The 15,600-nt window shown below is 36.8% G+C and overlaps 1 protein-coding gene across 3 annotated transcripts in view; it reads right to left on the bottom strand.

Moving 5' to 3' along the window:
* MSH3 (mutS homolog 3) overlaps window positions 1–15,600 on the bottom strand; it is a 181,314-nt gene that overhangs the window by 114,865 nt on the left and 50,849 nt on the right. For 2 of the 3 annotated variants that reach the window (XM_079916011.1, XM_079916012.1), the window contains exons 9-10: window positions 8,137–8,249; window positions 5,405–5,519 (exon numbers count right to left, since the gene is read on the bottom strand). In XM_079916011.1, the coding sequence (XP_079772137.1) occupies window positions 5,405–5,519; window positions 8,137–8,249 (228 nt within the window). The remainder of the gene's footprint in view (window positions 1–5,404; window positions 5,520–8,136; window positions 8,250–15,600) is intronic. The other variant, XM_079916010.1, reaches the window with a different exon arrangement.

The raw sequence follows: 15,600 nt of genomic DNA, 5'->3' as shown, positions 1-15,600 counted from the left end.
GAAACGGAAGTAATGGTACCAACAATTTTTAAATTTTTTTATATTTCCAGTAATAGAACCAAACATAGTCTTTTATCATTGGCAGAGCAAGTGGTGGTCTCTTCAGGAAAAGGTATGCAATTTGCTAGAAAAATATGTCAGTATACTTAAAAACGTCCTCCTTATTCTTTAGCATGAGATCATCCTGATAAACACTTTAAAAGCTTTTAATCAACATTCTGGTATGTGCAAATGTTATTTACTCTATAATTAAGACCACAAATTAATGTGGCTAATGTTTTAGTAGCGTATAAAACTGAAAAAAGTAGAAATTACTTCCTTAAGTTCAAAGAATTCACATTCTCCATATGTCCCTGTAACTATCCCAAACTAGATTAAAAATTCAATAAATTTCAAATAAACTTGACTATTGAGTTCAATGTGATTAATAAATGTATGCACAATTCAAATTTTGTCCTTATTAGCCTGTCATGTTAAAAAGTATATTAATCAATGCATTACTAACCCAGTAATTAATTTCCTTTATAAGCCAGTCCTTTGACATTTCTGTCCACAGCACTTACAGATTTGATGGCTCATTTTTCCAAGCAAGAAAAATAACGGCAAGTCACTAAACTATTTGGAAGGAAAGCATGAGTGTTTGCATCATAAAACTAACCCCACTCATCATGGCCATAATTAGATGTAAATAAAATCCAGTTTCTTAAGCCAGTTATAGAAGCAAGCTTTCATCCAGGAATCTAGAGCCTAAAATCAGAGCCCAAGGAGCCAGTGCTCATTGAGAGATGCCTCCACTTCTAGATGACTCCCACAACTAAGGTTCCAGAGCCCTGAAAAAGAAATAACTTACTGCATATTAGGAATGTTGCCTAGTAACTGAACACTGTCCCCTGGCAGTGTAATTTACCTGCAACAGGTTTGACCTAGCTTCCAAAGGATGACTTGTTAATGATTTTTAGAGGGAAGCAACTCCAACACTGATAGTAGGTGTGTGTAGGCCATTCTCTCCTTCTTACAACTGTTAACTTGATTTGCCTTGCATTACAGTAATTTATCTTCTTCTGCTATCCTCATTAATAGATCTAAGCTCCTTGGAGGCATGGGTTCTCTGTGTCTTATACATTTTGCAGCACCTGCAGAGCCTAGCAGAAAGTATATGCTCAGCAAAGGTCTGCCATCTTTCTGTGGGGAGGCCAGTTTGGGTTTGTTTGGTTTCCTTTGAGTCATAAAGCCCAGAAATGTATGTTAAACACCCAGAGACAGTAATAAAATGTAAAACATTATTTTCAGGAAGCAACAATTAGGCAGTGATTTGCTGTACAGCTGACAGATGTTCACACACCTTCATGGTCAAAGATACAAGTTGGAAGTATTGCTAGCCTGGACTCTGAGTTGCTATCTAACCAGTTCCTATGTGTTTAAAGAAAAGTCATTTACTTCCCCTGTTCTTGACAGGTTTAACCTACACCCTAGGGGTGATTAATGAACACTTGAGTACCTTAATAAGACAGACTCTCGAAGGATGCTTAGTTGGCATCAAGGACCCACAATTCAGCAGCATTGACATCTGCACTGATCTTAATAAAAGAGATCAACCACTGGGCAATATTAAGTTAGACTGATTCCTATGGAATGATAATTACCAAGCAACTGTAAGAACTAACTATGCTTCAGGTTTCCCATATGTTTGGATGATAATGTACTCTGGAGTTCTGACTCTTCCTTACAAATACAAAAGAAATTTCCTTCTGTCAGTGTCTATTTCCATTAGGAATTATATATATACTTTTGAAGTCAGGGTTATATCTGCCAGCATCCTTAGGAATTCGACAGTATATGATCACTGATCAAGCAATTCTAAATTATTTATCCTTTTGGAAAAAACCAAATTTTATGTGCTTTGAAATAAACCTTATAAACAATGCCTGGCTAGCATTCATCCTGTGTGAACTTCCAGAGGAATCTTCCAAGTAACATGGGAAAATACTTCATTAATATTTCAGACAACAATAATACAAAGGATGCTTTTTATCCCCTCAAGTTTTATAATGGGAGAAAAATGTTCTTGCTGAAAATTGCCAAAGAAATTTAAGATTCTACATCATTCCTATACTACTTAAAAAAAACAAAAACAAAAACCAATCTTTCTGATTTAGACAAAGGCAGCAAAGGTGTAGACCTTATGTGAAAGATCAACCCCTTACAAAGATTCTATTTAAATACTATTAATATTATTTGAAAATGAAAACAGACCAAAAAAAAAAAAAGACACCCTACCACATTACATATGAAATTTATAGTGGAGAATAGTTCTCTATGTAGTTTTCAGAGTTCATACGTTCACCATTTGTCTAACCTTTTGATGGTTAATTTATGAATTATAAATTGTATCATACGACAAAAATTCAGTTTTATTGTAGATTCACTTCTAATTTATTTGCAATTAAAACAAATATCTTTGCATTCCTAAATGCTGCCAGTATGCATATGAAAGAAGAAAATAAGAAGAAGGGTGTATAACAGATCCCCAACGATTCACTAGGAGATTACACAGGACTCAGCATACAGTCATACTCACAGCTATGATTTATTACTGTGAAAGGATACAAAGCAAAATCAGAAAAGGGAAAAGGTACATAAGGCAAAGTCCAGAGGAAACCAAGGGCAAGCTTCCAAGAGTCCTCTCCTGGTAAAGTCACACAAGATGTACTTAATTTCCCCAGCAGTGAGTTGTGGCAACATGTGTGAAATATCCACCAGAGAAGCTCATTGGAGACTCAGCACCCAGGGTTTTCACTGGGGGCTGCATTCACATAGGCACCTCTTCCCCACCGTGTACCAAAATTCCAGCTCCCAGAAAACAAGTAGGTGTTCAGCATAAACCATACTGTCTGCAGAAACCGTTTAGGCACAGTGAGCCATTCTTACCAGAGAATGCTGGAAACCCTCCCCAAAGGCAAGGTCTCAGATGCCGGTCAAGGGTCAAGCTTGCATGTAGGGTTTCCTAAGGATAGTTGTCTCATCGGGTTTGCCATGTTAATCTTTTCTTGCATCTCTCTTTTCAAATTCTGTTTCTCTTAAAAGTATCTCTGTTGTATTTATTTACTTTTGTATTCCTTCTAGTTTACTCTTTATTCCTAAATTGATCTTTTTCTTTAATATATAGTTCATTCTCAAATCCTATCACCTCATTTCAAATCTTTCCTATTTCTCATCTATTCTCATTTGTCCTTTCACATTTAGCATCATTTCCTTTTAGCTCATTTTGAAGTAGTAGGTTATAGTTAGGAATTATATATATACTTTTGAAGTCAGGGTTATATCTGCCAGCATCCTTAGGAATTCGACAGTATATGATCACTGATCAAGCAATTCTAAATCATTTATCCTTTGGGAAAAAACCAAATTTTATGTGCTTTGAAATAAACCTTATAAACAATGCCTGGCTAGCATTCATCCTGTGTGACCTTCCAGAGAAATCTTCCAAGTAACATGGGAAAATACTTCATTAATATTTCAGACAACAATAATAATTTGTGGGCATGTCTTTCTGGCATGCGTTCACTTTCTGTAAGGACATTATCCTGCTCCTTGTTCTTTTTTATTATAATTTTATACGGGATTCCAATTTGGTTCTTTTCCCATTGCTAATTTTTAAGTGAAAATTAGTTTTCCAGAAGTTTCAGAACACAGACATTTTTTAGGATAGCTGATGTTACTTTACACATCTCCCTCTTCTGTTGTTTTTTTATGGTGTTCAATCATGGCACCTCACTTCTGCTTTCATTCGTAAAAGATTAAATGCATGAGTACTGTCCTTTAACCACAACTAGAAAATTATACAAATATATATATACATACACACTATATATATGTGTGTGTGTGTATATATATATACATATATATATACATTTAAAACTGTTTTCAGGCAGTTGGACATCAGGCAGCATAGAACTGTGATCCCTGAGAGAAGAAAAACAAAAGAGGTAAACACTATGACTAACTCTTTGGACAGACCAAGGAAAGTAGAAGTTGTGAGACAGAATGTCAGAGACGACAGAGCTGCATACAGAGAGATGCAGAAGGGTCCCATCAAAGTCTTTGGCCAAGCACTGATCCTTAAATATGCGGAGGACCTCACATGAGATCAGGGAAAGAACCACAAGAAACAGTAGGACGAACAAGGGTTCACATAGGGCTTAGAATAGTTTGCTCTCCGACTAAAGAGAGTAGAAATACCTCAAAATACTTAGGGCATTGGGTAGAAGTCTTGGAAGTGTATTGCTTTCAGGGTGGGATTAAAATAGACATAGACAAGGATTTCCCAATCTTGGTACTAAATGACATTTTACTGAGATAGCTCCTATCTGTCCACCCCACCTCTGCAGAAGAGGAAGTAGCTTACTTATCCAGGATCTATATGATATAGGGTAATTCTTCACAGAGCCAAAGATAAGGGGCTAGTGAAGGTAGAATATGGAAAGGCAAGAAAATTATTCTGCTACCCTTTTTTTATTCCACTGGCTTTTAAACTAGCATTTTCCTAGAATGTCAATTGCCAGCTTTTAAATCTCTCAACTCTACAAAGTTAATCACTCTTTTAAAAAGCTGTCTGTAAGGGGCTTCCCTGGTGGCGTAGTGGTTAAGAATCTGCCTGCCAATGCAGGGTACACGGGTTCGAGTCCTGGTCCGGGAAACTCCACACGCCGTGGAGCTACTAAGCCCGTGCGCCACAACTACTGAGCCTGCACTCTACAGCTCGCGAGCCACAACTACTGAACCCATGTGCCACAACCACTGAAGCCTGTGCACCTAGAGTCCGTGCTCCGCAACAAGCCCGCGCACTGCAACGAAGAGTAGCCCCTGCTCGCCACAACTAGAGAAAGCCCGAGTGCAGCAACAAATACCCAGTGTAGCCAAAAGTAAAAAAAAGTTAAAAAAATTTAAAAAAAAGCTGTCTATGTTAGTAGCTGTCCTCTTTATCTTCAACTTTATGGTCTGTGAAATAAGAATTGAAACCAAGAATAAGAAAGGTGATGAAGTTTTATGAATGCTTTTCAATACCACTTCTTAATACTACTTCTCAATTAACTGTGCATTAGTATAAAGCACAGTGTTATATTATGGTGTTGTGGTCAACGCTATAATACATTCAATACCTATCATGAATACAAATTGACAGAATTCTTAAGCTTTCTTTTAATTTATGTCAATTAATATTTTTAATATTCTTCAGCAACAATACCACACAGCTCATTCTTGCCCCAGAATATTCTATCCAGAGCAGGTAAACTTCTTTCCTAGTACTTAACAAAATTCAATTCAACAGTACTTACCAAATTCAATTTAAGAAATGTTTTTTAATATACCACCACCCTTTTTTTATTTTTGATAAATCACTTACTTGGGTTTGGAAAGCACCTTTTCCAAGTTAAATTCTTTCAGATATCTTATTATGGCAGCCAAAGAGCAAATCACAGGCTTTTCCAAGTTAATGATGCCAGAAAAACTTTGAGAACCTAAAAAAACAGAATATACACCTTCATTAAAGTTATTATTCCTTATTAAAAACAAACATTAAGTTAAATAAAATTTAGTTTATGATTTTTGAAATAATAATTTAGATCGTTATCTCCCAAAATTACCCTTTGGAAAAATACAGAAGTTTACAAATACTTAGGGTACGAAGGGCATTTTCTGACGGTGGATGACCCTTTTTTGGAGAGCAACAGAGCAACTATTTTCAAAGTGTAAAATGCTCATCTCCTTTGACCCAGAAATACTCCAAAATGCTTGTTAAAGACGTGTATACCAGAAAGTGAGTTGAAAAATCTTTTCTAGTAGCTTCTGCTTTATAACAAAGTCAATCAGCTATACATATACATATATCCCCATATCTCTTCCCTCTTAAAAAATTAGACACAACCTAATTGAACATCAATAAGGTATTACTTAAATAAATTTCAGTACATCCAGATTATTATGCACCTACTAATGGGAATGACTTTCCCATTAGCTTTCCATCTGGTCTCCCACCTCTATCCCTGTGCCCTATAGGGTATTCTTAACAGAGTAGCCAAAGGAATCCTTTTTAAAATGTGCGTCACATAACTGGATTACTGTGCTTACAAATCCTCCAACATTTCCCAACTCACTGAGAGAAGCAGCCCAAGTTCGTAAAGGGTCTACAAGTCCCTACACAACCTGCCTTCCATCTCCTTTCATCTCTGAGCACACCTCCTAATATTCTCCCCCTTAGTTACTCTGTCCCAGCACCCAGGCTCCTTGATGTTCTTTAAACACACCAAGCACTTAAGATATGTTGTACTTACTGTTGTCTCTGCCTGAAACCGTTCCTTCACACGTCCATGTGGTTTTCCCCCTTAACTCCTTTAATCTTCGTTCAAATCTTTGTTCAACTGCCACATTCTCAGTGTGGCCTTCCCTCACCGCTCTACTTAAAAATTCACCTCTTCCCTGCCTTTCTGTATAGTACTCATCACCTTTAAACACTATTTTATTGTACACCTCCCCCTATTAGACTGTAAACTCCAGAAGGGCAGGAATTTTTGTCTGTTTAATTCCTTACAGTACGTAAAATACCTCAAATAGGCATTCAATAAAAATCAGTTGAAAGAATAAATACAAGTTATATTAAACAAATACATAGAAATATGTATGTTTATGTGTAGATCTGTACATCAAAAAATTCTTAAGGATTTGAGGGGAAGGACTTGTACTTTTTTTCTTACACACAACTCTGTTTTAACTTTTTTTGCAGTAGGTATTTATAACCTTTAGAAAAAATTACAAGATATCCTCTACAAATCTGAAATATAAAATATATTACTTTCAACTATAGCTTTTTATAAATCCAAGGTGTAAATGATGAGTTAACAAAACTCTTCCCTTCAACTGAGAATTTCACCTTTTAACTGTCTAGCTCTGTTCCCCAGGAAACCTGACAAAGATGAAGTGCCATTGTGTTATGAGGTAGCATTGCATATGGTAAAAATGACCTGAAATCAGTAAACTGCAGCATCTGAACTAGGGGAAATTATAAATACCTGACTCCAGAATTTTGGCCTTCCTTGAGTACACTGACTCTTTAAACTTGGCATGTCCTTTGGAGAAATTCCAGCAAGAGATAAGGTTTCCTATAGGTCATGGGGCTTCTAAGCCAGGGCAGATCCTGCATCCCCCTGATGAAAGTCTGCTTTCTTTGCAACTGAGCAGTCACTAGAGGTGGGAGGGGATTTTAAGCGCCCAATGACTCTGTGGACTGCTGCAGACTGCTGAGGACTCCTCCCACTAAGAGGAACAGCGTCCTGTCGGCAAACTGGATTTTCTGTCCTATATCCTTCTAAGTGAATCTGATGCCAAGAGTGGCTTATGATAGTTTCCTGACTTAGTCTTGTCTTTAGTTGAACATAGGATGATGATCCCTTGGTGATATCTCGGACTGCCATTATAAGTGGGTTACACTCTCAGACGCCTGATTCAATTTGGCCAAGACACCATGAGATTAAAAGGAATGGGGAAAGAAATGCCAACAAGACATTGATGCCTAAGAGGGAGCTGGGGGAGGCTGGTCTAACAGTGAAAGCTCTGCAGCTTGTGACAGGGGATAAAATTGGATCTTAGCATAAGCTGGACTGGCAGGAATGAGGGGTACAGACCAAATCAAACAGATACTTGGCTGAGAAAATGTGAATTAGACAAACAATGGTAATCCAACATATTAAGACCCTGTCACTAATGTTCTGGTATTTTAATTCTGGCCATCAATTTCTGGAAATGCTAGCCTTCATTAGGAGATTTACATTTTATAAAATTGCAGGAAAATCATGGACTATCTTTTAAAGGAAGCAAAAAGGAAGGTTCTTCTGTAACTAACTTGTTACACTCCAATGAATATGCCAAAAACATCAGGTTACTAAATGGGCATAATTACAAAGAAGCAGCTGCAGTTGTGCTTCTGATGAGTGCAATAACAGTGAACTCTTCCCTCTACTTCCAGTTATTAATCAATAACTATCTAGTTTCCATTAGAGTTTTAGTCAAACTTGCACCTTTATCCAAATCTCAACTCAGTTAAATTTGAGGACACATGGCTAACATGTATAAAATATCTACCTTTACCGTCAACTATGTCTTTTGCATAAAATTCTGTAACCTCTTGGAAAGCATGGCTGTATTCAAAATACATGTTATCCATCCTTTCTACTCGAATTCTGTCATCCCGCATGCTGAAAGAAAAAAATGCAAAATTAAAAAATTAATTATCCATAATCTTGCACTATCTGTATTTAGGCCTTGACCTGACCAAAATAAATAAGACTCATTCCTTATTCTCTCCCAAGTTGAAAAAAAAGAGACAAAGAGCTAAGGTTTCCTGGTCAAAAGGCTGCATTTCATAAAATATTATTACTTTTACTACTAGTATTTTATATCACCTAGCACACTGTGAGTATTTTATATATATTGTTATTAAGAACTCATTAAAATTAAGGTCAGTTACTTTAATAAACACAAAAGGGAGAAAAATGGAAAAGCATCAATTTAATTGCATCAATTGTTTAAATCCACTAGAAACAGAATACATCATTAATTTCTTTGAAGTGGCATCTTTGGTTGGCACTATGCTAATAAGTCCATTTCTTCTACCACAGCCTCCAGTCAAATATAGTAAATTCCCCTTAAGTCAACTCTCACTGTTTCTATAAGTGGTTCTACACTTTTAAAAAATATGCATATGTGTGTGTGTGTATATACATAAATGATCACGTAAGTACATAAACAAAATCATCAAATCATCATCCATGCTAGTAGTGCATTGTCTTCCATTTTCTAGTTTGCTTGACTCCCCATTCCCCTCCCCTCCTCTCCTTTCCTAATCACCTCACTCCCAACCCATTAACAGCCTAGGAGGAACCCTTCCTCATCTTTTTCATGTTCATATGGTCATACGTATGTCACATACACCTACTCATACATGCATTGTTTTATAAAATGGGGATGACTTTATACAAACTTCCCTGCATCTTCTTTTCTTCACTAAATAATAACTCTTGGAAATCCCTCCATATAAAGTGACCTAGCTACAACTCACTCTTTTTAATGTCTGAAAAATATTTGATAGTATGTAAAAGCCATAATTTATTCCACCATTTCTTTACTATTGGACATTCACTTGATGTTAACATTTTGCCACATGTTGCTTTAGAATATTTTTATCTAAAAAAAAATTATAGATACAGGTGTATCTTGCACACGTCCCTCTTCAGTCATATTCATCTACCATCTTCAGAAGTAAACACTACCTTCAATTTGGTGTATATTAGCACCATGTATGTTTTTATACTTTACAATATATTTTAGCATCTTTACACAATACACTGTACCATTTCATGTTTTAAATTTCATATAGGCAGTACTCTATTACGCCTATCCTTCTACAACTTGCTTTTGCACTCAGAATTATATTTCTAAGATTTATACATGAAGATGGACATTTTTTTTTAATATCTTTATTGGAGTATAATTGCTTTACAACAGTGTGTTAGTGTCTGCTATATAACAAAGTGAATCAGCTATATGTATACATATATCCCCATATCCCTTCCCTCTTGCATCTCCCTCCCACCCTTCCCTATCCCACCCCTCTAGGTGGTCACAAAGCACCAAGCTGATCTCCCTGTGCTATGCGGCTGCTTCCCACTAGCTATCTATTTTACATTTCGTAGTGTATGTATGTCAATGCCACTCTCTCACTTCGTCCCAGCTAACCCTTCCCCCTCACCATGTCCTCAAGTCCATTCTCTACATTTGCGTCTTTATTCCTGTCCTGCCCATAGGTTCTTCAGAACCTTTATTTTTTTTTAGATTCCATATATATGTGTTAGCATACGGTATTTGTTTTTCTCTTTCTGACTTACTTCACTCTGTATGACAGTGTCTAGGTCCATCCACCTCACTACAAATAGCTCAATTTCGTTTCTTTGTATCTGTTTTTAAATTCTCAATTATTTCTTATTTTTGAGTAAATTTTTAAGATTTGCTTTTCAAATTTAATTCACCTGAATTTATTTTGGGGGATGGTGTGAAGGTAGAAATACACTTTTATTTTCCATATGATTCTCAATTAAGGATAAAGCACCATTATAAAACATTCCATCTTTTCCTACTAATTTAGACTGCTGCCTCCACATTTCTACATATGTGTGACCCTGTTTCTGGCTTCTATCCTATTCCACTGATCTTTTTGTCTATCTCTGTATCAGGACCACAGTATTGTAATTTCCATGGCTTGGTATCAATATCTGTGGCAAGGCCCCTACCTTGCTTTTCAAGATTGTCTTGGCTATTCTTGGGCTTTTGAATTTTTTTAGAAATTTTAGATTCATTTTGTCAAGTTTCACAAAAACCTTATTGGGCTTTTGACTGGATTTGCAATGAATTAATTTAGAGAGAAATGATATCTTAACAAATCAAGATATCCTATTGTTAAAGATGGCATAATGTCTCTATTTATTCATGTCTTTTATATCTCACAATAATGTTCTGTAATTTTCTCCATGTTATATATATCTTTGGTTGTGCTCACTCTTAGATATATTATAGATTAATACTACTGTGAAGGGAATCTTTTCTTCTATTACATTAACTAAAAGCTTATCACTGGTGTACACGAATCTAAATTTTTCTATGTAGCAACAATGCTAAACACTTTTTTCCTGTATTGTCTATGCATGAATTAATATCATCTTCAAGAAGAAAATTTCTATTTTTCATTTCTTTTTCCTGTTTCAGTACACAACTGGCTAAGACCTTCAGGGCTGCATTGAACAAAGGTAAGGCTAACAGCCATCCTTTGTTTTCTTACTGATACTAATGGGAATGCTTCCAAAGTTTTGACTCTTAAATATGATTTTTACTAATGGGTTTTGGAATAAATGACTTATTAGCCCGAGGTTTGGTAAGTTTCCCAGTTTTTGCAAACATAAAAAAAAATTAGTCATAAAGGATTACTGAATCTTAGCTAATGTTCTTTCTATAGGTATTAAAATAATCATATTGTTTCCTCTCACTTAATCTGGTAAGATATTATTCATATTTTCTGATGCTGAATGATCTTTGCATTCCTGGAATATATTATACTTGTCCTGATGTTCTGCGTTGCTTAAATAAAGTTATAAATTTGATTTCTTAGTGTTTTTCTTTTCCCCCAGAAAATCTGTGATAGCATACCTAGCTCCAAAGGCTTTTTCTGTTCTACTGCAAGACTATGACAGGCATAAGCTGCTTCAGGAAGAAGTCTAAGAGGGAGGATTTTCTCCCATCTGTAGTGCTGAAGAGGATTTTTCCACCTTAATCCAATGGAGAGAGTATCAGACTAACTATTGCAAATCTCTTATCAATTTTTATCTTCCTGTAGACACCCTTAATACCTGGATTTTTAGAAGCCTACTGCAAAGCTATTTAGTAACTCAAAAAGCAATGAATGACCTTAGGTGAGTTCCACAATGCTTTTGTACAAGTCCCTAGAGTGAACACATGAGGCAGCTGGTAACTTAATTACTGTTCTAATATTTTGTTTGAGAAGCAGATGAGAATTTAGAAACACATTAATTTTGATAAAAATGGACTCGTCAGTTACCCCTGAGGCTTTCATGGAAGCATTACAAGAGTGTTAAATTCAACATTCTGCAATCTGTATATAAAATATCCTTATGCAAACATTTTTTTCCACAAACTGATTGGAGTTATATGTGAAATCTCTTATCTGTTTCCCTAGATTTCTTTATGATAAAATCAAATCACTGTATCTTTGAAACAAAAGTCTACTTGAAACACTGTATACATAGAGAGTAATATCCAACCAGAATTTTGTCAAACTAGATTTTAGTAAAATTTCTATATTCAACAGAGAACTGTCAATCTTGGTTTCCTCAAACTGTAGCCTGTGAAATACCTGCATCAGAATCACCTGCAACACACATTAAAAGCACAGATGCCACACCCCAAATGTGTTCCATATGAATTCAGCAAGAAGCTGGAGGAGAGGGGGTATTTTCATTTCAACAGGGTTTTCGGGGTGACTCGCAGGCAAACTGCAGACTGAAAACACTCATCTACACGAAAAATACTGGCAGCCATTGTAGGACTAGAGTACAAAGTGGAAATATAAATCTTCTCCAAAGACAGTCTATGTTTTTAGCTGCTCTATTAGAGGTGAGCAGTAAATATCTTTTCACCAAAAAATTAAGTCAACGATGGTCCCCTAATTGACCTAGGAGTTAAAAAATTATAAAAAAAAACACCTTCCCACCCTCTACAGAGGCTCTTTGTGACCAGAGGCTGAAGCCTTCTAAACAGAAAAGACACTGAACAGAGGCTATGCTCCTCCTCCGTGGGCCTGGGGTGGCAACTGCCCTTCTGCACTGGATGGGAGGACTAATGTCAGCATGTGAGTCTCAGTCACTACACGGGGTATGCAAAGCTGGACTGTTTTAAGATTTCTAATTTTATTTTATTTTTTGAAGATTTATTTTTTATTTATTTATTTTTGGCAGCATTGGGTCTTAGTTGCGGCACGTGGGACCTTCGTTGAGGCATGTGGGATCTTTCGTTGCAGCGTGAGGGCTTCTCTCTAGCTGTGGCAGCAGGTTTTCTCTTCTCTAGTTGTGGCGTGCAGGCTCCAGAGCACGTGTCCTCTGTAGTTTGTGGCGCGCGGGCTCTCTAGTTGAGGCACACAAGCTCAGTAGTTGCAGCACTCGGGCTTAGTTGCCCTGCAGCGAGTGGGATCTTAGTTCCCTGACCAGGGATCGAACCCATGTCCCCTGCATTGTAAGGTGGATTCTTTAGCACTGGACCACCAGGGAAGTCCCAAGATTTCTAATTTAAAAAAATCCTTTTCATATGTTACATGCCTCTGTGTTGCCAAATATATTGTTTTCGAAAAATTAAGTGGCAATAAAACTCTCAACAAGTGTGGAACCTACACTAAAAAAGGGGGGAACTTTAGACCCAGTAATGTCAACTTGGACATAAAATTGGTGATTCTCTGGTGCTGAGTAGCAAACTACCTACAAAGATTTTGATAATGTTTAATTGTGACCAAATGTCAACTTACCAATTTATGATCTATGCTGGCTTTTGAAACTATAATTTTTATAGATAAAAAGAGCCTTGCTAAAGGCTGACAATCTACTCTAGGAAAACCCAAGGCCTCTTCTGACAGTGTCCTTATTGATAATAATAATACGGATTGATTCCAAGCTTGCTGAGTGATTCTTTCCTCTGAGGACAGAATGCAATAGAGATCGAGATTGACTAAAACAGACTATGTAACATAGTTACAATGCCTCTATATCAGAATTAGGATGAAATTCATTAATTTATTACTTCTTACAATAGGGAACCATCACTTTCTTAGAAGACTGAGGGCATTATGTCAAATTATAAAGACAACCACTAGAATGAAAATATCAGAATAACCCCAGAAGAACAGCAAAGAAAACAGATCATATAGTGGAAGATTCTTTAAGATATAAAAATAGAAAACTGAATATGGACAAACTAATATCAAATATATCTACCATAATGACAAATGTAAATGGGCTAAACTCACTTATTTAAAGAAAATTAACCTCGGATTGGATTACAAAAGAAGAAAACCTGGGACTTCCCTGGTGACACCGTGGTTAAGAATCTGCCTGCCAATGCAGGGGACACAGGTTCAAGCCCTGGTCCGGGAAGATCCCACGTATCACGGAGCAACTAAGCCTGTGCACCACAAATACTGAACCTGCACTCTGGAGCCCATGAGCCACAACTACTGAAGCCCGCACACCCAGAGCCCATGCTCCGCAACAAGAGAAGCCACCACAATGAGAAGCCTGTGCACCACAATGAAGAGTAGCCCCTAATGCTGAATACTAGTGGTCATAGTAACTATTCTTGTTATTCTTCTGACTTTTCTGGGTCTATTATTAGTGCTTGCTATTGTTGCAGTTGTATAATCTTACACAGTATAGAAGTTTCCTGAAGCATTGCTGTCATTTTTGGTGTTGTCTTGTAATTAATAATGGATGAATGCTGGATGTTGAATTTTATCAAAATACTTTTCACATCTGTCTAGATGATCATACATTTTTCTCCTTTACCTTACTAATGTGATGGGTTATATTATTAGATTTCTTTATGTTGAACTGTTTTTATATTCTTCAGCTAAGGCATCACGCTATCTTGTATTTATCCTTTTTAGTATACTGATGGATTCTGTTTGCTAACATTTAATTTGGGAGACTGATTATATGATTTACACCTTAAAAAAAAAAAGAGGAGCCTCTCATTCTTGCAACTAGAGAAAGCCCGCACAGCAATGAACACCCAAAGCAGCCATAAATAAATAAATAGATAGATAGATAGATAAATAAATTTATTTTAAAAAGAAGAAGAAAAACTTTCTACACTACCAATAGGAGCAAAACTTAAAGTAATTCTGAAAGGTTAGAAAGAAAAGGTTGGCTGGAAAAAAATTGCCCAGATGAATATATTAGGCTAGTGCAAATAAAAAGAAAGCATGGGACAAGATTTTCTTATCAGGCAAGATAAAATTCAGGACGAAAAGCATTATAACAAGACAAAGAGAGGTACTTAATGATAAAAAGGACAAGATGGAAGAAAAGCTTTTCATCCCATATCCTTACAAGAGTTTTAGATTTTTGAACCATTGGAATATACTACTTATTCAAAAAATAAAGTTGTTTCTTTAGAAGAGAGAAAGAGGGCTTCCCTGGTGGCGCAGTGGTTGAGAGTCTGCCTGCCAATGCAGGGGACACGGGTTCGAGCTCTGGTCTGGGAGGATCCCACATGCCGCAGAGCAATTAGGCCCATGAGCCACAACTACTGAGCCTATGCATCTGGAGCCTGTGCTCCGCAAGAAGAGAGGCCGCGATAGTGAGAGGCCCGTGCAACCACGATGAAGAGTGGCCCCCACTTGCTGCAACTAGAGAAAAGCCCTTGCACAGAAACGAAGACCCAACACAGCCATAAATAAATAAATAAATAAAAAGCTAAAACTATAAAGCTTCTAGAAAAATATGGAGGAATACGCCTATGAACTTGGTATAGGCACAGATTTCTTAGGAATTAAAAAAGAAAAAAGGAAGAGAGAAAGAAAAAGGAAAGAGTGGATTACAGGATTTACACAAGAGCTCCCAGGAGAAGATGTTTGTCCACTTCCCTGGACTTAAACCTGGGAGGCTAAGGAGTCCAGGAAACCGGAATGGCTGCAACCTTCCTGCTACCTTGTGGAACGCAAGAGGGCAAACGCCAGAGGGAGAGACAAAGGAGAAGAGCCCCTAAATCCAGCCATGCCCAATTCCAGCCTACTTTCAAGCTTTTCACTTACATGAGCCAATATGTTCATTTTTAACTTTTAAAAATTCAATAAGAACTCACTATAAAGTATACAGTTTTCAAAAAGCAAAAGAGGAGTCTTTGCTGTCCAGAGAAGGAACTGGACACAATCACACAGGCAGCATCTTAGAAAGATGACAACCTCTACTGTCGGCCAGATGGGCAATAGTGAAC

This window comes from Stenella coeruleoalba (genome assembly GCF_951394435.1).
Source record: "Stenella coeruleoalba genome assembly, chromosome: 3".
Lineage (NCBI taxonomy): Eukaryota > Metazoa > Chordata > Mammalia > Artiodactyla > Delphinidae > Stenella > Stenella coeruleoalba.
This window is presented reverse-complemented; position numbering and strand designations above follow the sequence as displayed.